Raw genomic sequence first — 14,717 nt, forward strand, 5'->3', positions numbered from 1 at the left:
TGTGCCCTGCACGTCATCCAAAGCTCTGCTTGACATCAGCACCACCAAGGCCACTTCCAAGAAATCCTGGGGTGGGGAAGGGGGACGGATTTCTTGCACGACTCCACGGAGCAGGCCCAAGGGAGGATGCACCTGTAAGATCCGGAGCCTTTTTCCTCTGCGCATGGCCACGGGAGCCCCGTGGTGTGGGACCAGCTGGCAGGGCCTGCCAGGGCCTTTCCCAGGCAGAGGGCTAATTCTGTATCCCCTGCCGGATGCGGGATCTCGTCACCAGCACCCTCTGGAGAAGGGAAGAGCATTGTGTGGGCTGTTGCTTTTTTTAAAGCCGTTTGTGACCTCGGGAGCAGTGTTTGAGTGAGGAAGGAGGGGACAAGGGGGAGGGCAGAAAATTCCCAGATCCCAGCTCTCCCTGGGAAATCCCCAGAAAGTTCCCAGGCACTTTCTTTCCCAGCACGTGTTCCTATGTGCTGAGGCCAAGCAGCAGGTGCATCCCAGAGTGCTGGGCTCCTGGGGGGCACATGGGCCTCTTCCAAGAGGACACTGCCTGTCCCTGTCCCACGGGACCCTGTGGGGCACAGGAGGGACCACAAATCCCAGTGAGCTCCAGAGACCCCCATGCTCCACATACAAGGAGAAACAACCCCATGAGCTTAACCCACGGGCCACGCCAGTGCTGCTGCACTGCCCATCCCAAAGGCAGCCAGTGGGACACCATGGAAGGGGGATCCCCCTCCCCAGAGCCCCCAGAGCTCCCAGCCCAGCCCTTCAGCTCAGGCACGGTTTGATCCTGTTTGCTTGCATCCTTCACTTCCATCGGGAACACGCCTGGATCCCGCAGGCACCCAGGGAGTCCCTGCTCGTCCGAGAGGCTGTGCCCGGGCACGGAGGGAGCAGGGCCCGGGCTTCCTGCCAGGAAGGACCGAGGGACAGGCGACAGGCACTGCCTGAGCACGAGGAGCACGAGGCTGCTCGTCGCATCCGCTGCCTCCTCCCGGGAGCCGGTACCGGGACACGCTCGCACCCCGGGAAGGGCCTGTGACAAATTCTCATGGAGGCCGGGATGCCTTTGCCGTGAGCTCACCCAGTGACTAACTTGTTTATCTCCCGCGGGAGCTGCACCGAGGTTTTGGGAAGCAGCAGATCCCCGACAGCTCCTCTGCCTGTTCCAGGCGCCGCCCCCACCCCTTTCCTGAAAACACTCGGAAATCAGGAATCCGCGGTGGCACCAGCGCGTCCCCTCGCTGCCAGGACAGCGACAGCGAGCGACTCCTCTGCCCCCATACCCACGGCAGGGAACCTGGAAAGAATCAGAACACCTGGATCTTGGAAACCAGGCATGGAAAGTGCGGCATCGCACCGGAGATTATCTCCCAGGGCTTCGCTGGGGCGGTTTGGCTGCACAGGTACCGAGGAGGCGCCGCTGAGACCTCGTCCTGCCCCATTCCCTGCCCAGGGAGGCACCAGCACGTTCAAGCACAGAGCAGGATGTCCCTAGAATGTCCCTAGGATGTCCCCTGTTCCAGGCCAGTTTAGATGGGGCTTGCAGGAACCTGGGATAGTGGAAGGTGTCTCTGCTCAAGGCAGGGAGTTGGAACGGGATGAGCTTTAAGGTTTCTTCCCACCCAAACCATTCTGGAATTGTCTGTGTCTGACAGGTTCATCCTAATCCCCAGGTAACCACTCCCAGCGCTCCTGTGTCACCAGGTGTCATCTGTTCTCCCCAGTGCCACCTGCCGCTCCCAGTGCCGGGTCTGGAGCTTTTTCTGATCCACCAGCTCTGTCCCTGCGGGTGCTTCGTGCTGCAGAGCAACGCGGAGCTCCAGGGACCGGAGCCACCGCCCCGAGAGTCCCGGCGGGTCCTCCCCGCGCTGCTCCGGGGCATCTTCGGGGCTGGGAACGCTCTCCAGAGAGGCGGCGGGAGGGCAGGGTCGGGCGTGCTGCGGGGCCGGGGGCGGTGGAAGGGGGCGAGGGGCGGCGGGGGCGGTGGAAGGGGGCGAGGGGCGGCGGTCGCCACCGCCGGGCCAAGGCAGCCCTCCAGCGGGGACCCGCCGCCTGCCCGGCGCGCCGGTTTGGATAAAAATCAGCGCTTAGTACCCCAAAAGGTGATGTGTGTATCCCCGGCACCGCATCGGCTGCAGCGGGGAAGGACGGGGACAGGGACGGGAGAAGGGAGGACAGTGACGGGGAAGGGGTAGGGCAGGGACAGGGACAGGACAGGGATGGGCGGCAGGGAAAGGGGCAGGGACGGGGTTGGGGACGGGGACAGGGATGGGGCAAGGCAGTGGCGGGGACAGGGACAGGGATGCCAGGGACAGGGACAGCGACGGAGACGGGGATGGGGACGGGGATGGGGACGGGGACGGGGACGGGGACAGGGACGGGGACACATGGACGGGTACGGGGACAGGGACGGGGCAGCGCCGCGCCTCTCGCTGTCCATGTGCCCGCCTGCCCGCCAGGGGGCAGCACTCTGCAGCACCACTCCGTGCCCGAGCCCGTCACGGCCGGCGCAGTCCGCGGGCCGGGGCACCCGCCTGTCCCCGTGGGGCGTGCGCCGCGCTCCATCCCCTTCCCCGAGCTCCGTGCCGCCTGCGGCGCTTCGTCCCGCGGCCTCTCGGACCGGAGCGGCCGCCGGAGCCGCGGCATCTCCCGGGGCGGCCCCGTCCTGTCTCGGTCCGGTCCCGCTTGCCGCCGGCCCCGTCCCGCCGCGCCTCTATGGTTTGCGGGCGCTCTGCCCCGCGTGTCTCTATGGCGGCGGCGGCCCCGCCCCGGGGCGGCCTGAGGCGGTGCCGGCCCCGCTCCCGACCCGGCCCCGCTGCCGCCTGCGGGCTCTGGGGCCCGGCAACGCCGCTCCGAGGCACCGGGGCCGCGCCGGGGCAAAGGGGAGCGGCCGAGGTGGGTCAAGGTCGCGGTGTCCCCCAGCTCCCCGAGCTCGGAGCGGGGCTGGGTCCTGCCCGCGGGGCTCGGGGGCTGCGCTTGGGCCCTCTCGCAGAGGGACCCGTTTGCAGCGTAGCTTTTTTCCTTGTTTTTTTCCCTCTTTCCAGGGTCACACATACGCCGGTTCCCTCGGGCCGCAGCGGCCGATGTAGGAAAGCTCCGAGCGGCGTTTTCGGCCTGGTGGGCGCAGGGAGGCGGAGGAGGGGGAAGGAGCGGCGAAGAGCGCGGGGCAGCGGCGCTGAGCCTGCGGAATCCCCTCGGCTGAGCCCCTCGGCTGAGCCCCTCGGCTGAGCCCCTCGGCTGAGCCCCTCCGCCATCCCTTCAGCACCCCGAGCCCGCCCGAGCCTCGCTCCGCCGGCCCGCAGCTCCGCACGCCGCTCCAGGGTCCCAGGTAATGCCAGGCCCGGGCTCGAACGGGAATTACTGTCCCAGCGAAAGGGAATGAAAGGCTGCAGCTCGTGGGCAGAGCTGTTTTCCATCATTCCCTGGAAAAACACAGCCCCACCCTGCCCGGGAGAGCTGCCTGGCTCCTCTTTGCCCGGGCAGGACCCAGAGCATGGAGTGATTTAGCAATAGGAGTTTATTGGAGTAACTCCTCGGGGCGGGGGGGTTCTACCATCAGGGCTGGCTGCTTTGCTGGAAAAAAACAGAATTAGAACTTGTTTCTGTTGAGCTGTGGGGCCTGGGAAGGCTTTGCTTGGGAGAAATGCAAACAGGAGGCTGGAATAAGGTTCTGGGAATGGGGCCTGCCATCAGGTGGTCAGCATGAAACGTGGGATGAGCAGATAATTCCCTTTGCTTCCAGGAAAATGAAGTAGCTGTGAAGCTGGCAGTGCCTGGGATGTCTTTATTAGCTCCTTAATTTCATTGAAATCCCATGTGGGGAAGGGCTGGAAGAGGAATCTGGCTCCTGACAGCTGAGATCTGATGGAGTTGTCTGCAGGGTGAGGGCAGGAGCTCAGCAGGGAACAGCCAGTCTGCTTTTTGTCTCTGTGGTAATTAATTGTAATTAACTCAGTCAGCTCAGGCTGTTAAACTCTGCCTGTGTCTTGTCCAAGAGGTGCTGCCATCCTGGGGGATCTGGTTTGTCACCTGGGCTGGTGCTCTTTGCTCCTCTGGCTCCGGCAGAGTCCTCAGGGCAGCTCAGCCTTTGCAGAATTTTCTTTTTCTTGGTGTTCCTTCACTGCAGAGAACTGTCAGGTTAAAGGATTACAGAGGATCAAAAGCCAAATTCCTTTCCCTCACTTTGGACTGTTGTGCTTCTGACGGCTCCCTGTTCCATATGGAACAGAAACCTTGGTTCCAGCCAGGTGCTTCCAGAAGTAAAAACTGAGTGAGTGTGAGCAGCTGAATGTTTGAGGTGTTTTTCATAGAAAACACCTTTTTTTTTTTTTTTCCAGAGGATCTGGACAAACAGGCTGGAAGGGCTGGAGCAGGGCAGGGAGGGCAGCAGGGTCATCCCCTGCCCTGGAGGGTTTGGCTAAAAGCTGGTGAAAGCCTCCAGGTTTGTGGGTTTCTCCTTTCTTAGGTGTTCCCATTGCTGAAACTATTTGGTCACTCATTTTTTCACCGTTTCCTTTGTCCAGAATGGGGACTGTGGCTTTTTCTCAGAGAGGTTAAACCCAGTTTTGTTTCCTTGAAGTGTTTCTTGTGAGACAAACTGCAGTGTTAGGGTTAACCCCTGTGAAACCCAGCCTTCCTTTCTGCTCCTTCCACAGCATCTCCTGTCCTTTCTCTCCAAAGACTGATGGGAATTCCTCAAATCACAACAGATTTGAGGTTTCTGCTTTTCCCTCCAGCACTGTTCTCTCCTTCACCCTGTGGGTCCTGTGTCACCCACCATGTGTGTTTATGCACTGAGCATTTAATGTCTGCTCCCCCCTGCCCTTTCCCTTTGAATTCCAAGGGAAATCTTGTCTGGAATTCTCTCATTTCACTGCTGCCCGTGTGTCTGGACCACATAAAGCATAAAGGTGAGGTAGCAGGAGGTGCAGGAAGAGAGTTTGCTGTTCATGTAGCTCATCCAGCTCTTAGCTCTGATGAAACAACAAAAATTATAAATCCTCCCTGATCATACAGATATTTTGGGGGTTTAATGCCTCTTAGTTTTAGTATGTCTTGGAAAGATTGAATTTAAGGCTCTCACTGGGCTGCCCGTGGTGTTTTCTTCCAGGAAGAGCAACACAAGATCTCCCTGATTAGGTTTAATTATCTGGGTCACTTCCCATTACCTGTGTTAATTTCCTTCTCAGTTTTGATATTGGGAGAGGAGGAGATCAAAGAAATGTGTGTGGAAAGATCAGACTAAGGCTGGAGCTGGCCCAGGCACAGGCCATGTGCTGGTGGATTTGTGGGTGAGCCTTTTCCTGGCATTTTGGGTCCTTTGTGTGTGCAAGCAAGATTCCTTGTTTTCTACCCCTCACTGGGATAGTGGATCCAAAAGCCAAACTGGACAGACTTTCCCTCTCTCAGATAAGCTTTGTGAGTTGTTGGTTCAGGGATTTAAATAATTTCTTTAAGATTTTAAAGCTGAGAAAAATCAGGGGCAGCTCCTGGGTTTTGTAGCTGTAGGTTTTCTTCTCTTGGTTATGAGATTTGTGTGTCAGATGAGGCTCATTCCTCTTCCTATAGCAGATTTTCAAAGCTGGGCAGCAGGAACAGGAACTGGATATCTTGGAAAAGGAGGCTGGAGCCAGGAGGTTTGGTCTCTTCTCCCGGGTAACAAGGGATAGGACAAGAGGAAACACCCTCAAGCTGTGCCAAGGGAGATTTAGATTGAATGTTGGGAAAATTTCTCATGGAAAGAGCTCAGTGGCTGAAGTGTGTCAGTGTGCCTTCATCTCAAACCTTCTCTTCAAAAACATTCCCACTTTTTCTCCCTAGGGATGTCTGCATTCTTTTATCCCTGCTTAACAAGTTGCTGCTGGGAATGTGGCACCTCTGTGGATTTGGTTGTTATCAGCAGCTTTTGAGGTCTCTGCAGAGCAGAAGCAGCTTGGACAGCCAGAGCTCCAGTGCCTGGACTCTCCAGATAAGAAAACGAAGGAAAATCAGAAGTCTAGGATAAGAAATGCTTTCTGAGCCTGTGTCTTATCCAGAGAGATCACATTGCAGTGCACTTCAAAGTGCTGTTAAAATCCTGCTGGGTTTGGACTTGGCCCCCAGAAATTCATAAACATGACAGGCATTTAGAATGAGGCATCATCTCTTCAAACTTGTCAGGTTTTTGCCCTTGCTCTTTTCACTTAAGAGTTTTTACAAATTTCCCTTGGAGAAAGCGCCTTCTAATCTCTATCCTAAAATTAATCACGGTGGTTTCTCCTTCATGCCAGCTGTGTCCTTCACCAGCAGCAGAGATCTTCCTCCTCCTCCTCATTGTTTTGCCTGCTTTTTCTAGAACTGGCCTAATTACCAGATTCCTCTGTTATTGCTTCCCTAACCAAGGTCACTTTGCTTCCCTGATTGCTGCAGTTCCATCCAGGAATGGTGAATTCAAACTGGGAATGCTGGGAGGGGGGACAAGACCTTCAGGGATGAGGCTTTGCCACTGTTTTGCACAAGAGTGTTGAACACAGCTATCTCTCCTGGATTGGCTTTGCCTGGTAAATCACAGAATCATGGAATGGCTTAGGTTGGAAGGGATCTTAAAGCTCATCCCATTCCACCCCCTGCGAGGGCAGGGACACCTTCCACGAGCCCAAGTGGCTCCAAGCCCTGTGTCCAGCTTGGTCTTGGTCACTTCCAGGGATTCAAGGGCAGCCACAGCTTCTCTGGGCACCCTGTGCCAGGGCCTGCCCACCCTCACAGGATCCTGGTATGTCCTTTGTGTCTCCTCAGGGCTGTGTCCTGCTGGGCTTTAGGACAGAGTATCACATCCAAGTCCCCTTGTCCTCTGTCTCCTGACTGCCAGGATGTGGTGCCAGAGGCTGCCGTGGCTGCTCCGGGGGCGGCGTGGGAGCACCGGACGTCGCTGGCCGTGGCTGCCGCGGGGCCCCGGGCCTGTCCTGGCTGTCCCTGCACGCTGCCACCCCACAGCCCCAGCGTCCCCCTGCTGTGCCTGGCAGCTGCACCGAGACCATCTCGGTAGGTGCTGGGTGAGGGTGCTCCTGCTCTGCCCAGGGACAGCAGGGAGGGATTCCACCCTTGTTCCCTGGAATGATGTGTGTTTTCCTTCTGAAATAGCCTGTGTCAGAGGGATGCGCACTGGAGACTGTTTCATGTTCCCTGCTGGAACTCCCAAAGGCAGGATGGAGCAGCCTTGTCTTCTATTATAAGTGAGGCACTGCTAAATAAGTAATCAAATCCAGGGATTCCTGAACAGAAATTGTCTGAGCTGTGCCATGCCACCATTTTCTGTGCCATGCTCAGGCTGTCCCTGGCACAGCCCCCCCAGCTCTGGTGTGTGCCCACCTCTGCTGCCCAACCTTGTTCAGTGTTGGCAGCTGAGGCCAGTGAGATCTCAGTGCTCCAAGTGACTTGCAAGCAAAGGGAATTGCTCAGCATTTCACACAGTGGCTCCAAAGCAAAGGAGCCGGGCCTTTGATAAGATCCTCTGCCAGGTCTTCCTCTGGTGACAGTTTATGTCAAGGGATGCCCTGTAACTGGGGTGATACAGTGTGGGCTCTGGGCTTCAATTCTTGGCTTTGTTTGTCCTCCCTGTTGCCCCAAAGCCTCCTCTGCTCCCATCCCTGGCAGAGCTGAGGTACGGCAGCACCGTGATGCGCCTGGATTTCGTGTGGCTGCGGGACCACTGCCGCTCCGCCTCCTGCTACAACACCAAGACCAACCAGCGCAGCCTGGACACGGCCAGCGTGGACCTGGCCATCCAGCCCCAGGCTGTGCGCGTGGACGAGAGCACACTCTTCCTCACCTGTGAGTCCTGAACGCCTGTGCCCTCCTGTGCCTGCTGATGGACAGCATTACCCCCAGGTCTGCCTGGCTGGGAAGACACTGAGCCGTGAGCAGGTTTTAAACACTGCTCTCGCTGTAAACACACCTCTGCATCAAAGTGGTGTGGTTTTCCTGCCCCAGCCCTTCTTGTGTGTATGCAGTGTCTGGGTTGGTCAAACTCCCCAAGCAGTGCAGGTGGTGAACAGATGGGGCATGACATTGTTGCTTCTCTTTTCCTTCCCTGTTCTGTGTGAGCAGCTGTCAGCCCTGCTCGCCATGCCCGTTCTCTGTCCTTTCTCCTCACTTTCCCAGCTGCTTTCTTCCTTTTGCTGGGGCTTTTATTTGAGGGCTTGACTTCAGGGCTTTGATTGTCCTTGGAGGCCTGTCAGCAAAAGCCAAAACCACTGCAGATGCAACAGTTAGCTGGGAATTTGGAGAGTTGCAGCAGCTGCCCTGAATTTGGAGTTGTGGCAGCAATGATAACACCTTTAGGACTTGTGGCCTTTCAGGTCATATTTCGGGTGGCAGCAGGGTGCAAAGGACCCATCCCCAGACAGGTGACAAGGGTGAGGCCTGTCCTGGGCTGAAGGTGCCATGATGTCGGGCTGGCCAGTGGGATTTTGATGACTCTGCCCTTGTCCCTGTGCCAGGGCCGGATGGACACGTGACACGGTACGGGCTGCAGTGGCTGGCGAGGAACAGCTACGAGGGGCAGAAGCAGCAGGTCATGCACCCCCGGATCCTCTGGAATGCTGAGATCTACCAGCAAGCCCAGGTCCCCTCCATCGACTGCCGGAGCTTCCTGGAGACAGATGAGGGCCTGAAAGAATTCCTACAGAACTTCTTGTTGTACGGGATTGCTTTTGTGGAGAATGTCACTCCCACCAAAGAAGACACAGAAATCTTGGCAAAGAGGATCAGCATAATCAGGTATCTGGGCTATCCTGGGAAGGATAAACTTGTTTTCTTTCTGTTTGGAAAGCTGCTGCCTCCTTGTCCTGTGTTTTGTGTGGCATGGCCTGGTTTGCAGACAAATGCTCTGGCTGCTCCCCTGGACCTGGGATGGAGTATCCTACTGTGGGATCCATCCTCCTTTATGGAAGAGCTGTAAATCACTCAGTCATTGAGCTGCCCCTAGAGCATCCCATGACTTTTGTGACAGTGGGACTGTGCAGAGAGGAGGGACTGAAGGAAGTGACTGGCTGGGAAGAGCAGGGCTTTGCAAGGAGAGACATTTCCTGTTATGACTTGAGGGGTCGTGAGGGCAGCCTGGCCCTGGGAGCCAGGGAGATCAAAGACCAGCTGGAGCTCTGGCTGGAGAAAAACAGTGAGAGGTGTTGGTGCTGGGTTTGTGTAAAGCACTGCCAGCATGGTATGCCAGGAGCTGGGCTCAGGGCTTTATCCAAGCTGTAGAAACAGTTTGATTTGCATGGGGTTGTTGGAAAAGGAGGGATTCCTGTTAATGAACAGTCACTCCAAATGGAAACAAGGGGCTTCAGGGAATACCCAGCCAGCTTTTGTCTCCAGGCACCCTCCCCCTGTAGCCCCTGAGTGCTGTTTGGCCTTGCCTGGTGTTCCTTCCCTCCTGTGTGTGTTGGAGGGGGGAGGTAGTGAAAACAGGATACTGGGAAGAAAAAATGCGATTATTGGGCAACCTGTGTGGATACAAGTAAGGGCTGGCTGCACATAGGCACCTCCTTGTGTCACTTCCATGACTGGGGATTATGGTTGGTATGGAAACATCAGTGGTTGTGGAGGGGAAGACTCGTCATCACCAGTCTTTTGGGGAGGAAAGAGAGGAGCTAAACACCAGAAGAGGGATTAGAAGCACCATCCCTGACAATCTGAATTTTGTGAAGTTGTTCTGCTTTAATGACTCTGTGCATGGGACAGAGGGGAATAACTCAAATGTAGGGGAGGATGTGCCTTACCCAGACACTGACCGATGATAACTGCCCGTCTCTTTTCCAGGGAGACCATTTATGGCAGGATGTGGTACTTCACCTCTGACTTCTCCCGGGGAGACACAGCCTACACCAAGCTGGCCCTGGACCGGCACACGGACACCACCTACTTCCAGGAGCCCTGTGGGTATGTGCTGCTGCAGGGACACCTTCCACTATCCCAGGCTGCTCAAAGCCCCATCCAGCCTGTCCTTGGACGCTTCCAGGAATGGAGCAGCCGCAGCCTCTTTGGGTTTGGATTTTGGGTGACACAGCCTTCATCCTGCAGCTTCTGAAGTCCCCAGACTCATGTTTGGGATGCAGCACGGGCAGTTTGCTGCCTCCTCACCCAGTAAAACATGGGATTGGGTCTGGAGAAGCAGCAGGGACGGGTGGTGCATCCATCCACACCTGGCTGTGTCCTCGGGGAGCACTTTGTGCCCAGGGCATAGGCAGCCAAGGTCATTGCTCTCGGATTCTGTCTCTGTGCAGCATCCAGGTGTTCCACTGCCTGAAGCACGAGGGCACGGGAGGGCGGACGCTGCTGGTGGATGGGTTCTACGCGGCCGAGCGGGTGCTGCGCCAGGCCCCAGAGCACTTCGAGCTGCTGGCCAAGGTGCCCCTCAAACACGAGTACGTGGAGAACGTGGGCGGCTGCCACAACCACATGATCGGAGTGGGGCCGGTGCTCAACGTCTACCCCTGGAACAACGAGCTTTACCTCATCAGGTAATGGCCAGGAGGCCTCTGGGGAAGAGAGGGCATTGTGATGGTGGTTTTCCAGCACGTTCCATGGGCTGAAAACCAGTGTATCTTTGAGCAGGGATGAAACCACAGGAACACCTGTGTTCCTCCCGCTTTAGAGGAAACGTCAGCACCACTGTTGCAGACAGGTGTCGGTGCTGAACTTTGATTTTTTACTCCTGGTATTCTCCCTTCAGCTCCAAGCTCTCATCTCATTCTATGTGAGATGCAGAAAAATTCAGCCCTTCTCTGGAGAAGCCTCTAGAAACTTTCCTGGCACACAGGGAACAGGGAGAGTGCAGAGTGATCCCTTCCAAAGGGATTTTGGGCTGATTTTTGAAACTCCAGTTTGCCTCAGTTCTAGAGGTTGTCCAGCACTGCTTTGCACTTTTATTCTAAGCAGCTCTCAGTCTTGCCATGTCCTTCCATGGAAAACCAGGAAGAACAGGTGTACACTTGATAGTAAACTTCTCTCACCCTCAGTGCTGTGTTCCCAAAGCTCTGTGCTGGCAGCACAACCTCTCTGGTCACCTCTGCAGCCTCCCTTAAATACCCACTAATCCCACAGGCTCCTGAGGCTCTCTTGGAAGCACCTGGAGCCGTGTTGGGCAATCTCTTGTCTCTCCTCTCCCTGCAGGTACAACAACTACGACCGTGCCGTGATCAACACGGTGCCCCATGACGTGGTGCGCCGCTGGTACCACGCGCACCGCGCCCTCACCGCCGAGCTGCGCCGGCCCGACAACGAGCTCTGGGTCAAGCTCAAGCCAGGCAAGGTGGGACCTGGAGCTGTATCCTCTAATGCTGCACTCTAGCACTGGTCCAGGGTGGGACTGGGAGCTGAATCCCGTGGGTTTGGCACAGGGAGAAGGGCAGGATGCTCCGTGGGTGTGCTGGTTTCTGGGCACTGCCATATCCAGCAGTTTTCCCCGTTCTGGGTGCTCCAGTGTTAACAGTAGTGGCTTCTGTGTGTTTTTTCTGCTGTCCTAAAGCAGTATTAGCTCCCAGGTGAGGCAGAGATGTTTAGTTCAAGCTCTGCCTCAGAGGAAAGTTAGTCCTAGTTTCCAGCCACTGAAATGAGAATCCTCAGGAGCAGAGAGGCCAGAACACTTAATGTTCAGGCTTTCACTTCTTCCAGAAGAAATTACAGTTCTGAGATTATGTTTGAGCCCTTACATGGGTAAGTGACACCACAGAGGCAGGTGGTTGGGGCTACCCCATCCCTGGAAGTGTTCAAATCCAGGTTCCACAGGGCTTAGACCAACCTAGGATGGTGGAAGGTGTCCCTGCCCATGGCAGAGGGTGGAACAAGATGGGCTTTGAGGTTCCTTCCAACCCAAGCATTCTGGGATTCAGTGATAAGTTGGCCACTGTTGCTGATGAACTATTTCCTCTCCAGTAGAAGGGCAAAGAAACCCCAAAGTGTGTTTCTAGGCTGGCTCCATAAAGAGCTGGTGAAAGAGCTGTGCTGGATCCTGTGGAACAGCTGGCTGTGGCCTCACCTGTGCCAGTGTGGAACAGGAGGCTCCTGCCCACTGTGGTACACCCTTACCTGCTCTTCCAGTGTCCAGGGATCCCCAGGACCTGCCCTGCCAGAGGCTCCTGACCCTGCCTGCTGTGGTTGCTGTCCTCCTGATGACCTTTTCCCTTTCCTGCAGGTCCTGTTTGTGGATAACTGGCGTGTCCTGCACGGCCGGGAGGCGTTCACCGGGTACCGGCAGCTCTGTGGGTGTTACCTGACGCGGGACGACGTGCTGAACACTGCCCGCCTGCTGGGGCTGCAGGCCTAGCCCACCCTCCAGAGAGCCAGGCAGCCCCCAGCCCCACCTCTGGGAGAGGCAGGACCCTCCCAGTCCCACTTTTGGAGAGGCCAGCAGCCCCTCAGTGCCAGCCCTGGGAGAGGCAGGAGCCCCCAGCCCCATCCACACCAGGCCAGCTGGGCTGGTGCCTCCCCAGGTGCTCCGGGCCCTCTGTGCCGGTGCCTCACCACCACAAAGACACTGCAATACCTCAGGCACCTCCACCCTCTCCAAGCAGCCCCCAGGGCCTGCTCAGGCGAGGGGGCAGGTGGAAACCAAAGGTTGTGGTACCATTTTTTGGGACCACACTCTGCCTTTGAGCACAGGCAGCTCTTGCTGTCCGTGCTCCCAGCCTGGTCCTCCCAGCCAGGGTGGCTCAGTTGTGGTTAATCCCACCACACTAAGTGCTCCTCCAAGCAAGTGCCTTCAGGATTCCCTGTTTGGCCTTTTTTTCCAGCTGCCAGTTTTATGGGACTTTTAGCAGAGCAGAATGGAAATCTCTGGGATCTTGTCTCTTATCACTGATCAAGGAGCCAAGCTGCCTGAGAGAGGACCTGGAGAGATCCTGGTGTACTTTGAGCATTTCTGAGAAGGTTTAGGTTAGAGAAGGAAAAGGGAAGCACCAAGATGCGCAGGGTGTGAAGCAGAGATGCCGATGTTAGATGAGGGATGGAATTCCCACTTTTCCTTGACTTCCAGGACTGCCATGCTGCTGTTCCCTCTGCCTGTTGCACTGCACTTGTGTTGAGGGCAACACTCAGCAGCCTCAGGATTTCTGACAAATTTCCCACCGTGCCTCCTCTTCCGTCCTTTCTTAAGGAATTGCTGTTAGGTCATCATCATACTCTCTGGTGCATGAAACTCACTCTTTGGGTAATTTTTTCCCAAAATTCTCCTTCTCTGAATGTAACTCAGAGGTGCCTTTCAGCTCCTGGGAGCTGGGATCTGGCATGCTGAAGTGCCACAGGGTAAGGAACAAAAGCAAATCCTGCTGTTGGACATTCTTCATTCTGCCATATCTTTTGGGGTGTTCCCTGTGCTCTGAGCAGACCTTAGTCAGGGCTGGGCCCCTTCACCCCTGGCTGTGCTGTGTGAGGTGCTCTGTGTCCTCAGGGCAGGGGCAGTGCAGGTGCACAGGTGCTGAACTGCTGCTCTTGTTTAATCCAAACACTGAGTGTAGAGATTGTGGTGCCAAGACAGCGCTGAAATCTGCTCTTGCTGTGGGCTGAGCTCCCTGATGCTCCCTCCCCAGTGCTTCCCACCCCAGTGAGCCCCTGGGAGTCTGCAGGGATCAAAGGGATTTCCAAGCCCAGGCTGGGCAGGTGCTGCCAGGGGAGCTGCCCTCTGTCAGGTAAAGCTCCAATGGCAGCCTTGGATCCTGGTAGAACCAATTTTAAAACTCAGCAGGAAAATTAAGCCCCCTCCAGCCAACCCCTTTCCATAGTGGAAGAAAAACACTGTAAGTTCTGAGTTGGAGTCACAATTTACTGAAGAAATCGCAATAATCACAATGATATTAATAAAAGATTGTATAAAATGAGAACGGTTTGCCCACAGAAAGGGTATTTGCCATCAAAAAGTGTCACCAGGCCCCTGGGACAAAGGTGAGAGGTGGCAGTGGTGTGGCCAGGTGGCGGCAGTGGGGAGACTGTGGAGTGAGCCCAGCAAAAGAAAGAGAATCTCTCCTCTTCCACCTCCAGTTCTGGAAGGGGACAAAGCCGCTCCCTTCCGCCGCCAAGGAAAGAACAAAAGGTTCTGCTCGCAGTGTCTGAGCTTTCCCTGCTGGAAGTCGCCCTCCTCCAGCGGCGGGGACAGCGAGCGGGACCCTCGGGCTGGGCTGAGGCAGCCCCGGCATCCCGCACCCCCTCCCGCATCCCCGCGCCCCGTGCCGCTGCACGGGCCTTTCACCGGCCGCACGATGGCACAAGATGCCAGAAATTCGTGTTTCAAAAAGCCACGAGTCCCATCCCGGGCGGGCTCGGGGCCCGCGGCGGTGCCGCTGCAGTTCGTGCCGCTGCTCTCCCTCCATCCCTCTGGAGAAGCCCAGGAATTGCTGTTCAGAGCCTCTGTGGCTGTGAACGTTTTTTAGGAGCTGCGGGATGTAGTGCCCGCCGTACCAAAGGGTGGATCAGAGGGCGGGGATGATGTGAGAGAATTGGAGATCTCGATCTGGGGGACCTGCGGGTGCTGGTCTGAAGGCGGGTGAGGCCAGCGCCGCGGAGGGAACCCGGAGAGAGGCTGGAGGGTGTTGCTGTATCCCGGGATCCTCCGTTCCCATCCGCACATTCCAGGGCCCCGGCTGGGTCCCCTTTGCCGCTGGGGCCGTCTGTCCCTCGCCCCGTGCCCCAGTGTGTCCGTCCCGCACCCCGAGCTGGCTGCAGCTGGCTCCACTCCCATCCCTGTT

At 56.8% G+C, this 14,717-nt stretch overlaps 1 protein-coding gene across 4 annotated transcripts; it reads left to right on the forward strand.

Annotated features, from left to right (window-relative positions):
• The first annotated feature begins 2,767 nt into the window (after positions 1–2,767).
• Positions 2,768–13,907, forward strand: TMLHE (trimethyllysine hydroxylase, epsilon). Of its 4 annotated transcripts, none has more exons than XM_030967918.1 (9): positions 2,768–2,895; positions 3,045–3,328; positions 6,775–7,020; positions 7,633–7,809; positions 8,478–8,757; positions 9,799–9,918; positions 10,263–10,499; positions 11,152–11,290; positions 12,173–13,907. In XM_030967918.1, the coding sequence occupies exons 3-9, from the start codon at positions 6,849–6,851 to the stop codon at positions 12,302–12,304; spliced, it is 1,257 nt and encodes a 418-aa protein (XP_030823778.1). In that variant the 5' UTR covers positions 2,768–2,895; positions 3,045–3,328; positions 6,775–6,848; the 3' UTR covers positions 12,305–13,907. The 4 variants fall into 4 exon arrangements, with proteins under 4 accessions (XP_030823778.1, XP_030823779.1, XP_030823781.1 ...); XM_030967919.1 differs by having other exon boundaries at positions 6,848–7,020; XM_030967921.1 differs by lacking the exon at positions 6,775–7,020.
• The last annotated feature ends 810 nt before the right edge of the window (positions 13,908–14,717 follow it).

The sequence above is a fragment of the Camarhynchus parvulus genome, chromosome 4A, assembly GCF_901933205.1.
Source record: "Camarhynchus parvulus chromosome 4A, STF_HiC, whole genome shotgun sequence".
NCBI lineage: Eukaryota > Metazoa > Chordata > Aves > Passeriformes > Thraupidae > Camarhynchus > Camarhynchus parvulus.